Source organism: Papaver somniferum, unplaced genomic scaffold (assembly GCF_003573695.1).
Source record: "Papaver somniferum cultivar HN1 unplaced genomic scaffold, ASM357369v1 unplaced-scaffold_135, whole genome shotgun sequence".
Lineage (NCBI taxonomy): Eukaryota > Viridiplantae > Streptophyta > Magnoliopsida > Ranunculales > Papaveraceae > Papaver > Papaver somniferum.
This window is the reverse complement of record NW_020622713.1, coordinates 10067274-10084315: the sequence shown is the minus strand read 5'-3', so window position 1 is coordinate 10084315 and position 17042 is coordinate 10067274. Positions and strand designations below refer to the sequence as shown.

The 17042-nt window shown below is 33.9% G+C and overlaps 1 protein-coding gene and 2 non-coding genes across 3 annotated transcripts; 2 read left to right on the top strand and 1 right to left on the bottom strand.

Moving 5' to 3' along the window:
* Positions 1–10348: 10348 nt before the first annotated feature.
* LOC113334146 (14-3-3-like protein GF14 iota) lies at positions 10349–12434 on the top strand. The gene is made up of 6 exons (XM_026580493.1): positions 10349–10521; positions 11068–11374; positions 11554–11641; positions 11729–11838; positions 11946–12144; positions 12230–12434. The coding sequence occupies exons 1-6, from the start codon at positions 10449–10451 to the stop codon at positions 12248–12250; spliced, it is 798 nt and encodes a 265-aa protein (XP_026436278.1). The 5' UTR covers positions 10349–10448; the 3' UTR covers positions 12251–12434.
* A 355-nt stretch (positions 12435–12789) lies between these two features.
* TRNAH-GUG lies at positions 12790–12861 on the top strand. The gene has a single exon. It is a non-coding gene; the product is annotated as a tRNA-His (tRNA).
* An 87-nt stretch (positions 12862–12948) lies between these two features.
* Positions 12949–13020, bottom strand: TRNAG-UCC. Its single transcript has one exon. It is a non-coding gene; the product is annotated as a tRNA-Gly (tRNA).
* Positions 13021–17042: the final 4022 nt, after the last annotated feature.

Below are 17042 nucleotides of genomic sequence, written 5' to 3'. Positions count from 1 at the left end.
GGCGAGTTTCAAAGTTTAAGAATCCATTGGATTGATTAATGACTCATGAAATTTGGTAACTCTGAATAGCACTGTTCACGTCTGATCATGGAAACAGTAAACCGGTTAAAATTCTCTATATAAAAACAGAGTTTTTTCGAGCACTCTCAGAATCGAGCTTCTGCTTGATTCTGGCCCCATCATTTAAAATTTCAGCCAATCAAATTTAGGGAAAATCTTTTATCCCCACAATATATTCTCCGACCAATCAAATTCAATAAAAAATCGTCCAATAAAATTCAAGTAAATATGTTTCGGGCCAATCACATTCCAAGAAAGAATATGTTTCCTAAAACAACTAAATATTACATCATCTTATAATTAAAATTACCAAATTAACAAAAAAGAAAATCAAAATCATGATTAAACCCTAATATTAAATTAAGTATTTCACGATTAAACTATCATTCATCATGATTTCATCAAACAAACACAATCATAAATTAAAGAGGAAAAGAAAGTCCATTGTCTAAAGTGTCCAATTACACTTCTCAAAATCATATTACACTAATCCTACTTACAATATGAAAAATGATAATTAAGTTATTTAGATTAAAATTTTACAATTCCAATTCTGATTGAAATAAATATACAAATTGAAAAATACACCCTAAAGAAAGGTAGTACAAAGAAAAATTAACAAAGGGAAAAGAAAGCGTAAGATTGATACATGATTCCCCTTATTAGCACAAGTTGTTTGATTATCTCCATAAGTGACCCTGTGAGTAGTATGGTCAGATGAAATGATAATTATTGAAGTGCTATGTGAAGAAGTCTCAGGTAACAAAGGAATTTTAACAGTTGCATTATCAACTCTCTGATGTTTGCCTTGTCTACTGTCCTCCTCACCCTTCTTAAGTAGGAAATCCAGATTGATCACTTCACCATCCTTTGGAGAAAAAAAACATCTATTTATCATTTTTTTTCTTCTTCTAATTATTCTTCACTGCAGGAGCCGAGTTGGATTTAATAGCAGCAAAATTTTAAGAATATTATTAACCTTTCCATAAAAGTAAGGCTTTTCATGAGCTTTCCTTAAGAAATTAGCAGCATATTTGCAAACTCCTTTTGAGTGGTTTATTACATAATCCTGGACAAATGTTACTAGGTTGTCGCTCATTGAAGAATTTTTGCCACTTTATTACTCCAGCATTACTGGTGCACTTAACACCTCTTCTCAGAGGCATAGAGAGATCCACGTTAACACAAATCTTCACAAGAATACTGCCAACTGGAATAGCATATTTGAGTTCAATACATGTAACTTCTCCCATAACTTCACAATTTTTGTAACAGATAATACATTCATGTGCTTAGCCAAAAGATACTTGAGTTGTATCCAAATTGTTGAAAACCCCAATTTAGGCAAGTTGTTATCCAAGTGCTATATGTACCTTGAAGTTATTTTTGTCCCTAAATTGGGAGAATTATGTGTAACCCATTGTTTGATTATAGTGGAAGATTTGTCCGTGATTTCTTTTACCCTTCACCTTGCAGGGATTTTTCCACGTAATTTCCGGTATCGTGTGATTGCTCTTATTGTCATAGTTACATTGTTTCCGCATTTGTGTTTCATTTCTTGTGTAGGTTTCGTATTGCACACAGCGTCTTGGATTTATAAGTCTCCCCGAACAGATAGTCCACTTTCTCCACTTTTTTAAATGTTTTTAGGCTACGTCCGTTTTTTATATTTTGGTTAGATAGCTGTGTTTAGTTGGTGGATGGATAATAAACTAAGATTAGTCTTATTTTATTTTTTTGATAATTGAAACTGATTCTTTTTAACATCTTGAATAGATTTGCATTCAAATACTATGAATTTGTAGGCAACATCGGCCCATTCGATAGAGAGGTGCAATATAACGAAGAAGCATTCATACAAAATGAAATGAAGTACAAGGGTAGAGTATAAGAGGATCCAAAGATTAAAGTTTCATTTTCTTTCACGAAAGAAAATAGGGAATAAAAGCCTTCTATAAAACAAGCACATAATTTATGGATAGCAACAACCATGTAGTATTATTATGTTATCAGTATCAGTCACTTCCTCTAATTCACATGCTATAACATGCAGTTGAGAAATGATTTTATGTCCACTTTCCATGAAAGCATTTTGTTGAAAAATATTGATCTTTATAGAAATATGTAGGGATCTTTAGTTTTATGTTGAAGAATTTTGTGATTTTACATTTTAGGGTTTAGTAGCCAGAGCGGTACAGGCTATAGCCGCTTCCTTTGTATACAACACAATCTAAAGAAGCACTAATATATAATTTGGATGCGTCTAAGCGCCAATGTAGTTTAATACTTTTGACGATCGTTGATCGAAATTGTTACCGTAGATTAATTAAGATGATATTAGTTGGGTTCTTCTACCTCATTGGTATCGCCTAGCAACCATACAGTAATTCTATTATTTGGGTAATTCATTCAAGTTAAGTGACCAATATGAAGATTATGATAAATTTTCCATGACCACGAGTCTTTGGCGTACGGAAGTTATTTTATATAGGAGTCGGGTTGTCATGAATATCCCGTCCTATCTGAAGTTTTGGGTTGGAAAATTTGATCAACATTTAACATTATCCATTTTTATTTCGTGAATATCCCGACCTATCTGGAAGTTTTATGAGAACGACTATGTGTAGTTGGATTATTCATAATGTTTAATTGAGAGTAGTTTTACATGTTTCCGGGAATACAAACATGTCTTTCTTACTATTATTTTTGAAATCTATTACAGGGACTCCAAACATTGGGTTTTGAGGGTGAAAAAATGGGGGTCTAACAACCACACCTAATATTTCGTTTAGGCAATTTGTATGGACAAACGATCCAATATAATTCCAAGAGAAAACTAGATAGTCAGACTTAATTAATGGATATATCCAAGAGTTATATCTCAATTTCTCAAATCAATCTGCAATCAAACAGATAGGAATATGCGAGCCTGATTAATATGAGAAATAACTTGAACGGTACCAAGGACCAATGTTCAAGTGTCAATCAATTTATATCAATAACCAAAGGTTGGATTATCTAATTAATTGAACTACGCACAACCTGTGATATTTCAATTATATAAACAAATATAATCCTGTAAAGAAATAACACAAACACCAGAAATTTTGTTAACGAGGAAACCGCAAATCCATATTTGAACACCATACTGTATTAAGCCGCTACAGACACTAGCCTACTACAAGTTAGCTTCGGACTGGAATGTAGTTGATTGCTAACCAATGTCACACTGATCAAGGTACAGTCGCGTTCCTTACGCCTTTGAATCCCAGCAGGACTCTGCGCACTTGATTCCCTTAGCTGATCTCACTCACAATCAAGAGTTGCTACGACCTAAAGTCGAAGAATCGATAAATAAATATGTCTCACACAGAAAAGTTTATTGAATAGATAAATATATCTCCCACAAAAATACCTACAAGTTTCTGTTCCGTCTATTGATAAATCAAGGTGAACAGGAACCAATTGGTACACCGGACTTATATTCTCGAAGAACAGTGTCAATCACCTCACAATAATCTTAATCGTATGATAGCGAAACAAGATATTGTGGAATCAAAAACGATGAGAAGAAGATGTTTGTGACTACTTTTTACCATGTCTATCGGAAAATAAATCTCGAGAAAATATTAGAGAAGATAGTACTCAAATACGATAGAATAAACAAGATCAGAACATGCAACTAAAGAGAAAATAGTTGGGTCTGGCTTCACAATTCCAATGAAATATTTAAGTCGTTAACGTATAGTATGGTTTTAGGAAAAACCTAGATTAAAGGAGAATCAACTCTAGTCACAACTAGTATCACACAGAAGGTTTGGGGGATTAGGTTTCCCAGTTGTTAGAGTTCTTCCTTACATAGTCTTCAAATCAGGGTTTGCAATCAATATTACCTTGGTAACAAAACATTCAATATTCACTGTTAGATGAAACCTGATTAGACTCAAGATAATATCTTTCAATCATTAGATCGAACTTAGCTTGTTACACACAAATGAAAAGTGACTTCATTTAGATATGGGTAACCGTACATAAACGTGTACACCTTGTTGGCTCAACAATAGTTAACCGAAGTTAGCCATATGCACACTTTCATATCAACCTTATTCATCTTAACCATAACTAGTTCAAACGAATCAAATGAAACTAGTTCTAGAGCTGTTCAATTGTTTATATTCTCATAGAAGTATACAAGACACAATCTAACCAAAATCGATTTTGATTCATTTGAATCAATTCATGAACATTATAGCCAAGGTTTGAAAAATATTGTATTCCTTAATATATAAATGTATTAGTTCATCAACAAACCGATTTTAGAACATAACCTACTCAAGTATGCAAACGGGTATGCATAGCTCCAAACTTAGTTGAATTTCCGGACATGAACTTTATGCCAGTACGCATACGGGTATGCGTACCTAGTTCCCAGACTTTCATTAAACCAACCAGTACGCATACGGGTATGCATACCATGGTTCTCGGTCTTGGAATAACTTGCAACGGTTAGCATACAAGTACGCATAGTGTGCTATATCCAATCATGGTTAATTTTTCTAAACTCTCATTTCAATCATTAAAATATGCTTAGAAGACGATAATAGCTGTCTCACACGAACTATTAGCTTCAAAGAAATTTTCAAGTGATCGAATGATTAATATTACGAATATTTGATTAATATTTCGAGTCTAAATCAAATGACCGTCTCACCCAAATCATGTAAGATGTTACCAGACGATTTTCACATGATCATCTTTTGACTTTCGTCAAGAATATAAGATGAAATTAGTTAAAGCGAAAGCTTACCAACACATATTTCGAGAAATATGTAAGCAAGTTAAACTCATCTCAAAATATCAAATGTGTATAATCGAATTCTATATAGCTACACGACTTTTGTCTCAAATAGGAGATAGACTATATAGACTTTTGAGTGATAGATGAGTTCAAGTCTCCACATACCTTTTGTTCATGAAGTTCCACAAGATCTCCTTAGTAGTTCTTCATCTTCAGTCGGTGAACGCCACGAAGTCTAAAGCTCAACTACACTTTCTATCCTAATCCGAGACTTAGCTATAAGTAGACTAGAAATCAAGACTTATATTTTTGGCAACTAAACTTGACAAACAAGTTTGAGATAGCAACGCTTGCGAGTTCGACCGAGGAGTGCTCTAACAGAGGGCTCACAAGATTGACAAAGTTGGGTTATGAAATAGTAATCAACAAAACCCCATATCTAACTATTTTTTTGTAATAACTAAAATCCCCTCCTAAATTATAAAAATAAATCTATTATCTTCTCCTTCTCTTTTTATTCATAAATCATGATGAAGATGATCATCATAATTTAATCACGACGAAGATGATGATCATATACAAAAAACTAAATCTATTATTTTCGCCTTCTCTTTTCATTCATAAATCATGATGAAGATGATGATCATAAAAAACATATTATTCTTTTTCCTCTCTTCTTCTTCTGCATCGTGGTGAAGATGATGATCACAAAAAGAAATTAAGTTAACCTACGGTGAGGAAATTTCAATCGAACCAACCGTAGGTAGAAATTACAATATGGAAGTATGAATAATTTTTCAAACCGTAGGATTTTTGAACCCATAGTATGCGGTTTGGAAGTTAAAAGCTTTAAACCGTAGATGCATTACGGTTGAGAAATAGCACCGTATGCAAAATCAGCTAAATGTACGGTTTGGAAGTATGAATTTTCCAAACCGCATGCAAATTCAGTTAAGTTTACGGTTTGGAATTATGAGTTTTTCAAACCTTAAAAAACGCCTGCGATTTGGAATTATTAACCTACGGTGTGGAATTCATGTTTCAATTTTTTCACTACTTAAAAATTAACCAACGTTTTGAAAAACAAACGTATGAAAATTCAGTTAGACATACAGTTTGGAAATATGGATTTTCCAAACTGTATACAAATTTAGTTAAACCTATGGTTTGGAAGTATGAATTTTCCAAACCGTAAACAATGCGTACGGTTCGGAAAATAGGAACTCCAAACCATAGACAGTTCTGAAACTGTTTTTTCAAAAACCTTGTTCAATCGATTCTACAAATTCACGCAATAAAACCAATGAAATAAGATGGGTTTTTTGATTTTTACCTTATTGAAGTCATTGCAGGTGGATTAAGTAGTGTTAATCGATGATGAATTATTTTGAGAATCGACGATTAATCGAAGAAATAGGCGATGGAGGTGATGGGGAAGAAGAAGATGGAAAAATTAAGGGAGAGGAATGAAAACCGGTTAGTTTTAGGTTTAAATATTTAATAGGTTAAAGGTATTTTAGTATTTCTCTTATAAATTAAGTCCCCCCTTATCTTCATTGTAGAATATTTGAATCCATAGGAACCCTCAAAACTATTTCCTTGAGCCCCTATAATAGGTTTCTTATTTTTTTCTTTTTATATTTTTGGGAGTACATCGTTATTTAGTCTTGTTTGCTTGAAAGTCGAAACTTTTTTTTGAAGGTCTTATGTGGATTTTATCCTAGTTTATCGGAGCCAGAATAAACATTTCCTAAGTAGTAATCTACAATGTTGCAGCTTGCATGTAATATTAGGCATGTCGCCATGCATGTCGGCGAATTAAAATTCTGCATTCTCAGCATTATTACGCGACCTTGAAATTTGAATATTATCTATAATTATAAGAAAAATTGGTCATAAGATCTTTTTTTTGAAGCATAATCATAAGAATATGTCGAGGTATAACGGACATTCAAAATATACCTTAACTAAGGGTTACAAATAAAACAAAAGCGTCTATCCTAATTTTTAACAAAAAAAATTAAAAATAATTACCATCTGCGTTTCTGAAAAAGAATTATTAATTATTACTTTTTAGGCTAACAAAGAGAGCATCATTTGTGTATATAAATATTTGTAGTGAAAAGTGATCGACGACATTTGAAAATCTTAATCGGAGAAGCTAATATATTTTTCATAGGAATGATGAGCCTTCTTTGTTGACGTGTAATGTTTATGTAATCAATATTTAGCTGCGTCTTTGATGATGTACACATGTTTAAGTAATCAATTAGCATTTTTCGAACATGTTTTCATTGTTATTTTTTATTTGGTTAGTTTATTAAAATCTATTAGTTTTTGGGGTCATGAGTTTATTGGTTATTTAATTGATTTTTATTTAACATAATTTAATTTTTTTTGTATTATTAAATAATTATTTCGTAGAAGACAAAATTACAAAGAGTTAGTTGGTAGCCTAGAAACAAACTGAACGTCTACTTATTTCTGAATGACAAGTCATACTATGTTAAACAAATAATTGCCAACTTTAAAATTATAATCAAGACGCGCAATAGAATTCTTTAATCTCTTAATATAAATTTTTTTAGTAAAATTAATTTCAAAAAACATGATTCTGATAATTCATAGTATATGAAAACAGACCCGTGCTTCGCATGCACCTAGTTTTATTAAAATAGAAAAGGAAGAACGATCTTTTGGGCGCCACTGTTTTTTTGGGACCATGATTTAATTAGGCCACCTGCCATCTTCCTTATAGTTAAAAGGGGAGTCCTAAAAGGTGGAGATGAATAGTTTAATCTTTAACATAATTAAAATTACAACTAATTTACAACTTCTTCTTCCTCCATTCTACAATTTTTCTTCTTCTCTTCTTCATCAATTTATGATCACCTAGACCTAATCATATACAAATCTAATGAAAATTATAAAATTTTCATCATCGTCGATCCATTGAAGTTTCATCATCCATTAATTAGTCTTTTATAAACAAACCCGTCCGTAAGTATTTTCCCACAAACCCATTACTTCTAATTTGCTTTTGATTGAAATTTTGAGCAGTATTCATCAAAATATGTTGAATATGGAGGTTACATTAGTAAGTTCGGTTAGGATAATTTTGAAAAAATCCCTAGTTTTACAACCGAACTTTTAAAGATGAAGAACACGAAGAACACTTAGGCTAAGGATTTTTTTTTTGTTCCTAACCAAACGCCTGAGTACGGTTGAGTCGCAAAAACAAAATTCAAAATCGAACTCTTCTTTATATAGCCAAATGTTGAGCTCGGTTAAATCGCAAAAATACATTCCTAACCAAACTTTACTTTGAAAACCTATATAATGAGTTCGGTTAAGTCGAAGAGTTCGACAATTATTTATAAACGTTGCGATCATACCGAACCTATAGATTTTAAGAGAATGGAAAAACTAAGGGTTCGGATGAATGACTGGTTCATATAGATTTTGCGAGCCTATCGAACTCTGTTGGTTATAGTTCGATTACAACGTGGTAGAGTCGACTAAATCGAAAAAAACTCTTTAAACTCAAGCATAGCAGTTCGGTTACCTTTGATTTTTCATCATCTCGCCGAACAAACAAAAACTCCATTAAAGCTCTGGTTCGGTTACCTGTGTATTTTGAATTTATTAACCGAACTGCATTTGCAGAAAGTTCGGTTACATGTTCTTCGTATAATATAACCGAACTACGTGGACCTAGTTGAAATTTTCTGTTACAATTTTCATTTTGAAGATATTTTAGGATGTTTATATCAACATTAACTAAGTTACAAGCATACCTTGGTACCCAAAGGATGTTTTTTCCTCTATATTCACTCATCTCAAAATAATTTTTTCTTCATCTTCTTCTTCTACTACTACTAATTTAGTCACTCAATAATTCTACTTCTTTTTAAAAAAGAATCTCTATTAATTTAACATTAGTCAATGATCAATTACACTAACTAATCATTACACAAAAATAATCAGGAGGATAGTTTGGTATTAAAATAAATATATGGATAAGGGATGTCCTCAGATTACTTCAAATAACTTACCAAAAATAAAATGATGGTCCCCTCAAAAAAAAATTGTGGTGCCCGAAAAATCGTTCAGAAGGAAAGTACAGAAAATCCGAAGATGAGGCACATAGACAAAGGCCTAAGCAAAAGCGAGGCCCAACAAACAATCCAAGGCAAAATGCCTTAAGACTAGGGGTGTGCAACAGACAGACGGTTGCAGATTAGGGGTCACTCGTAACCAATCCGTCAAAGTTGCGGATTTGGAAAATCCAACCTTGTCTGATCCAATCACTCGTGGATTTCACATCCGCGGATCAACGGATGATACGGGCCGGTTGCGGATTAACCGCGGATTTAGTCATTTAAAGAAAAAAAAAATATAAGTTCATAATTTAAAATTTAACACAAAATAGTATTGTGCTTTTTTTTAGGAACGAACAGCTACACCTTCAACAGCAACTAGAACAAGAACGACGACAACAGGAGCAGCAACAGCTCCAACAGCAACAACCACCACAACAACAATTTCTACCAGTAACTGATGCCGGTAGTCTGAATCAAACATTCAAGCTATCTGATAACCTTAAAAGTACCACTAATAGAGTCCCTGCAACTGACTGCCATTATGAAACCCAAGGAAATCAAGAGATGCGACTCACTAACTGACGATGATAATTATTGCCCTACTTGTTTCTATGGTAAGTGCACTACTACTACCACCAACCAATATCTTAATATCTGCTGCATCCTTCAGTATCAATCTACTTGTAAAATTGCAGGTTATGAATCGGATAACCCAAAGATTCCCACCAACTGCCACCATCACTATTATCTTTCCTGCATCCTCGAATGGACGGAGAGGAGCCCCTTATGCCCTATATGCGGCCAGGTTTTCCCCCTAACACTTCTCGCAATCATGTTTTCTTTCCCTTCTCATTTCTTATTTACTACCATGCGGTACGGAAAAATCCGCGGATTTACAAAACCAACCGCAACCAAACCGCTAAACCTTGCGGATTTGAAAACTCAACCGTGACCGGTTCACAGGCTCTTGCTGATTGATTTTCACACGCAGCTTTTTCGGACGGTTGCGGATGAAATCCGCGGTTTCGATTTTTCTGCACACCCCCACCCTCAACAGTCAACGTAAATAACGAATCCTAACATCCTTTTTTTTCAACGAATCCTAAAATCCTTTTTTTTTTCTTTAGCATGCCAGTCAGCATGTTTGTTTTGTCTTTTCTGAAGCATACCTGTCAAAATTGAATTACAAGTCACTTTTCTTGTTTTTTTGCAATTTTTATTTTTTTTTCAACTTGAATATATATAAATCATGCAAACCTGTAAAATAAAATTTGGACAGTAGAAAACCGTTAAAAAGTTGAACATTTCACCCCGCTGTATTAGCATCACGGTTCTTACGGGGCTGCTTCGATGGAATCGAACCGTTTCATACCCTACATAAGTCATTTTTTCATTCCAAAACCTTCAATTGTCCTCTCTTTTTTTCCCTCTACAATCTTTTGGAATTCTTCTTAATTATATCATACTGTTCATAATTTAATCAGACAATGGCGGCAGAGAAAGAAAGAGAAACTCATGTCTACATGACGAAGCTTGCCGAGCAAGCGGAGCGATATGAAGGTACGGAAGTCTTTTTTTTTATGTTTCTCTGGTGTGAATTTTTGAATTCTTGTCTTCGATCTGAGTTTATGGAACTTCATCAATTTTATTTTATAGCAATCAAGTTAGGGTTTGCGTTATTTGGTTATAATTCTACGTTTTTACCATATTTGGATGGTTGCGCATCTGAGCTGTTCGATTGTATTTACCCAAAAATATGGATCGTTGTGGTTGAGAATGTGTGGGAATGAGATCCTTATAGATCCAATCTGTTTATGTACCTGGTGGTAGTTGTGCTTTTGCAGCAGTCCTTGTATGTAAAATGGCTCTAGCCCTTCATACATGCATGCCATTGTCAAGGATACCAATGTCAGCATACTGAACACCGAAAAGAGTCTACAACAAGTTGAAATATTTATTTTTGTGATTATCACGTACAAACAGTTGTTTTTGTGTAGTATAAATTGTATGTTGGTTCAGTTAAATCATGTTTCCTGCAGTCCCGCTTCAGCTTTGTTTTGCACTGTAATTTGTTTAATAAGTAGTTACGCCTTTTCAATGGAGCAGAGATGGTGGAATGCATGAAGAAAGTTGCAAAGCTTGATCTTGAACTTACCGTGGAGGAGAGAAACCTCCTTTCTGTAGGTTATAAGAATGTTATTGGAGCTCGTAGAGCCTCATGGAGAATCATGTCTTCAATTGAACAGAAGGAGGAGTCCAAAGGTAATGAACAAAATGTAAATCTCATTAAAGGTTATCGCCACAAGGTAGAAGAAGAGCTCTCCAAGATCTGCAGTGATATCTTGAGTATCATTGATGAACACTTGATCCCTTCTTCCAAGACCGGAGAATCTACTGTTTTTTACTACAAGATGTGAGTAATTCAACCCCTTCACTATGTGCTTATCCGTTATTCTGTGTGTAGTTTATCTCATTTATTGTCAGCAAAATCGAACATATTGTTAACTAGATCTTTCGTGTAGATGTTCTCCTATTGGAAGAAATTAGATGAGCTCAAACTTATTGTTTTCGTGTGCTTTTATATACATTTAGGAAGGGAGATTACTACCGTTATCTTGCAGAGTTTAAGACCGATCAAGAAAGGAAAGATGCAGCAGATCAGTCATTCAAGGGCTACCAGGTATTGTTTCATAACTCTTAAGCATAATAATGTTTACTGAACGGTATAATCCACACTCGTTTTTTTTTATTGTGGTACGATCGTAAGGCTGCTTCCAACACCGCAAACACAGATCTTCCCTCAACCCATCCTATCCGTCTTGGCCTCGCCTTGAACTTCTCCGTCTTCTACTATGAAATACTAAACTCCCCCGAAAGGTTGTCTGGATTCCAGTTTTTTATGATGCTTATTTTTACTCTCTAGATACAAAAACCATCATTTTGATGTTGTTCTAAGTTTTTTTCCTTCTTCGTAATTGATCCAGGGCTTGCCATTTGGCTAAACAAGCATTTGATGAGGCAATTGCGGAGCTTGACACTTTGAGCGAGGAGTCATACAAGGACAGCACCTTGATCATGCAATTGTTAAGGGACAATCTCACCCTCTGGACCTCAGATTTACCCGAGGATGGAGGCGAAGACGGAATCAAGGTTGAAGAACCCGCCAAAGCTGCTGAGCCTGAGGTAGCAACTTCTACCTTTTAAAGGAATCTTGGAAAATGTTGAGTTAGCCTCCAAATTTTGAACATGTTGTTGACGTTTTTTGCAGAAGCAGCAGGGACAAGAGTGAGTTCAAAAAGGAGAAGCTCATAATTCATGACAGATGACATACATATAGAAAGAAATTTCCTGAAATAGTCGAATCCATAGTTTGTTGTTTGACATTCATTTTTGCATTTTTTTTTATTATCTAAACATGTAAACGAACAGAGCTCTCACGTTGAACGGTAATGAAACTTCAGTCGCTTCTACTAGAGGAAGTAGCTATTTGTTTGCATGATTTACTAAACTTTCGTCCACAGCCTTCATCTCCAGATAAGATTCTGAAACTGGCTCAATCTCATTAGTACCAAAATATTCAGAATATGCAACGTACCGTGGCAGTCACGGATAATGTATCCCAATCCTGACACTCCATTTTCCTCATAGATGCTAGCAACATGAATGAAGCTCATGTGTCCATCCTTATTGCGCCTTGCTATTAGGTCTGGAAGATCAAATGGTTGCAGTGCCCATTCTATCCAAAAGCCTTCAAATATGGTCGCCTCATGTGTCCATTCTTTGGGACTCTTAGTCTTCTAATATCTAATACTTGATCTGGTCACAAATGTGGCTGTAGTTTAGTGGTAAGAATTCCACGTTGTGGCCGTGGAGACCTGGGCTCGAATCCCAGCAGCCACAAAAACCATTTTAGTTTTTTTTGCTTCAACAGGGTAAAAAACTAAAAATGAATGCTAAGGGGTAAAAAAAAAAACATTTTTGAAAAAATGCGTCTGCCGGGAGTCGAACCCGGGTCTATTGCTTGGAAGGCAATTATCCTAACCGTTGGACTACAAACGCTTGGGTGCTAAAGATGCACATAAGATTTTCTTTACCAATCCATAGATCTTAGTATAGGCGGATATTATTGGAGTTTAAATTTAAGACGAAGAGATTTTTGTAACCATTTTGGAAGATCATTCTGTTTTAAAGTGTAACTCTTGTTTTGTTTTGCACAAATTAATACAAAATATTTTTTACTCATATGACTTCATTCATCAATTTGGGGTGTCATAGTTGAGTTTTATGCGAATTATGTTATAACTAATTTTATATGTTCATATGTAAAATAAAATCCATATTTAAATAGTATATATATTTACCAAAATACATTTTTGTGATTCCTAACAATTTGGGGATAGACATACGTATAACTAACACTTTGTAAAATAAACTAAAAACAACATAAGAACATAAGTTATGAATTCAAAGGACCAAATATACTTAATATCTTTTCCGAATAAACCAGAAGTAAATGGATATTTTTCTCCTCCAATATAAGAGGAAACCCCCAACAATCTTTACCATATATTGAAGTTTAAATAGCGATGACCTTTATTGAAGTTAAAATAGCAGTGATAATTATCATATCAGGGAAGAAGATAACGGGGGGATTGGGAAACAAAATAAATATGTGGAAGTAGAAAAGAGAAGAAAAAGAAAATATAGTTTGGAACCTGTGTTTGTAACTGGAATTATGAAGAAAAAAAAAATCGCTGAAACGGTAGAAATCTAAACGGTTTTATTACACTATTTCAAACGAAACGTGGATAGCCGAGAAACTTTCTTGACGAATCATTTTCTTGTTCTCGTTCTTTAGAAATAGAAAAAACAATCGTTATTTCAGATGATTGGATACTTAGTAAATAAATTATGTGTGTTTCGTGTAGATTGACGGATGTCCACCAGATTCTCCCGCATCTTCACCATCTCCATGCAATAACTACGACATTGGAAGATCACCACAGCCACAATCACATGGTGGGATAGTATGGGTCATTATTTTCTTTTCGTGTTATTAGCTTTTCTGCAGGTTGGTTCTTCTTCTTATTGGAAAAAAAAAATCGGATCCAATACCAATGCCACCCAACACCATCTCCACACATTTCTTCCGCATCAGCATCATCAGAGGGAGCAATTTCCATTGAAATGGTTTATTATCTCCACCGTCCGATGATTGTGATTATGAATAACATGACCGTCTCTGAAGTTTCGATGACCTTGTGTGAAAGAGATCAGAACGCCTTTGTATCCAAAAAAAGAAAGAAAATCACCCATAAATAAAATCTACTTTATAACATTGAAACGAAGTAATTTATGCCGCACAACTTAGGAAAAAAACGTACGGAAAAAAGTATTACGAAGTTGAGAACTTTCCATCACAAGTGAAAACAAAACTTGAGGAGTAAACTACGTTGATTTTAGAAGATTGAAACAGAAATAAAATTCGAGGACTTAACTACATCCAAAACAGAGTAAAGCAGATAGACATCAACCAAATACTCTTTCATTCATCCAAAATGGGATTTTTTTAGTTCAATTCATTCAGAAAAAGATAATGAATCAGTTAGCCCAATATTACATAAAAATTCCAAGCGTAACTCAACCAAATTATACTCCTTAACCAACTGGTACGTCTTGTGAGGGAGCACACCCTGCCACCCTTCAGAACCGGCCCTGATGAATAAATAAATTTATTAATCAATACATTAATAAATGTATTAATGTTCGAATGAATATCAATCATATATAAGAGAAAACCTGCAACAATCTTTACCATGTCAAACAGATTGAAATAAAAAATCCAGAGTGACATGGAAGTTTGTTTTTTTTTCCCTCGAAGCCTTTAATCTTTTTGGGATTCTTCACAAAAATAAATTTTACAAAGCAACATGACTGCTTCTTCTTATTTTTCTTCTTCAAAGCCATTAGTTCTTTGAGATTCTTCACAAAAACAAATTTTACGAAGCAACATGGTTAGCACGTTATATAAATCCATAGACGCATGTAACATTGCTCATCTGAAAGCATAATTTGATCGAAAACATTTGATTTTAACTGAGTTGAGGATATTAACAGGAAACAATTTGCTACACGTTGATGTCCAGTTCAACCAGATATAGGTTTTGTAACGTTAATTCAGATGATCCTGTCACACTTGTGAAGGGCTTAATTTTTTAGAAATTCTAACGTTTTTAATTGACGCGGATCGTACGTTGGAAGACATTGAGAAAGGGAATAAATTATAGAGCCATCAGATACATTAGTGAAGGGAAAAATCAGAATGACTAACAAAAGAAAGGACACCGTTGTACATTAAGCCATGCTGTATGGATCATCTGAATTAACGTAAATCTTAACTAAGAAAGACCTAAATCATTTTATATAAGCACTAAAAAAAATTAGAACTACATTCAAGGGAGTAGTATTGTTTGTAAGTTTCTCATACATTATGTAATTATTATTATTGTTATTTTATTTATGGTTTTGAAGCATTCCGCAGGGTTTAAGGAGACCCCATCCAAACAAAGTAAAAACCAAAAAATAAACGACAAAGAAACTCTAACTAAGAACATCTAAAGTACACCTTAAATTTTCTATCCTCCTCAATAATCTTCTTTAACTCTTCACCAAAATTCTCTGGATCAATCTGAATAAACTGTTGCCTGGGATGAATCGCAACAAGAAGTTCAGCAGCTCTGTTGGTTTCTCTAAAGATATGAGAGAATACAACTCTACCAAACTTCCTTTTTAACTTACTAATTTTCCTCCATAGATGCAACACATTCCAAGAAGGACTAGGTTGTCTGCTGGTTAGCAAAGTATAAACAGCCTTAAAATCTGTACCTATATGAATCTTAGAGAATTCAAACTTTTCAGCCAAATTTAACCCCAGCTCAACCCCCTTTATCTCTGTACCGAGAACTGAATCAGGAGCACACAGCAATAATAGGAAAGGCCTGATCATCTCTAATAATAGCAGCACAACAAGAGGAAGGGCCTATTGTTAGTACCTGATTTTGATTTTGGTTCTACAAGTCCTAACCACAACACTCCCAATTCCCAAGAGGAGAGAGAGAAGGGAGATCCCCTCTATTGAACTATACGCCTCTTTATATAGATTTTCTAAAAGCCCTTCCTTTTATGATATCATGCCACATGTCCTAAACCTCCTTAATTACTACTAATGTCATCCCTTCTCTAAAACAACCTACTTCTTTCCTATTAATTCCTCACTTGTCCTTTTCATCTTATGGATACTTTCTTAGTAGACTTGGGCTTTAGTCCCCATGTTTCATGTTGGGTTTACCTCCCTTTTAGGGGCACAATAGCCCGGTTAAGGGGTAATATTTTTCATGTATCAACACTTATTATTAAGATTAACCTTATTATGACGAAATTTAGGTAGAATTTTGATTGAAGCATCAAGAAAACTCAGTAAATATGTGTGATTAACTGGAAAAATTTAGATGGAATAGTCAAAAGAAGAGAATATAAATGAGATAAAACATCTTCGGAGAGACATTAACGGAACCAACTTTAGTAATATGGTAATAGATATGTATGTAATTTATAAGTATTGCAAAATCTTAAAATATCACCACAAAAATCGAAAAAAATATTTATGTTATCATAATGTATTTATCATGCGCATTAATATTAGGTTAATTATAAAAATAAATTTCATTTGTTAAAACAAAATTAACGTAAATTTATGACTTTTTCTTTTGATAAAAATGTTCAAGAATGCCTAATGTGAAAACCTTGTTTCTTTCTTCAACAAGAATATTAAATTGGTTCGTCTCCCTCGGACGTGAATATTATATTTAGCACGTTGACAAAAATTAAACGACATATAATGATTTTTTTTTTATTTAAGTAAGAATAAATAGTAGTTAATTCCATGCCGAAAATAGTTGATGAAAAAGTATCTCATTACTTAAAACATGGTATTTATTTTTTTCAAAATAAATATGAAAGAATACTTAATGTGAAAACTAGAATCAGCTTCGTCTCCCTTGAAAGTGAATATTATATATGGC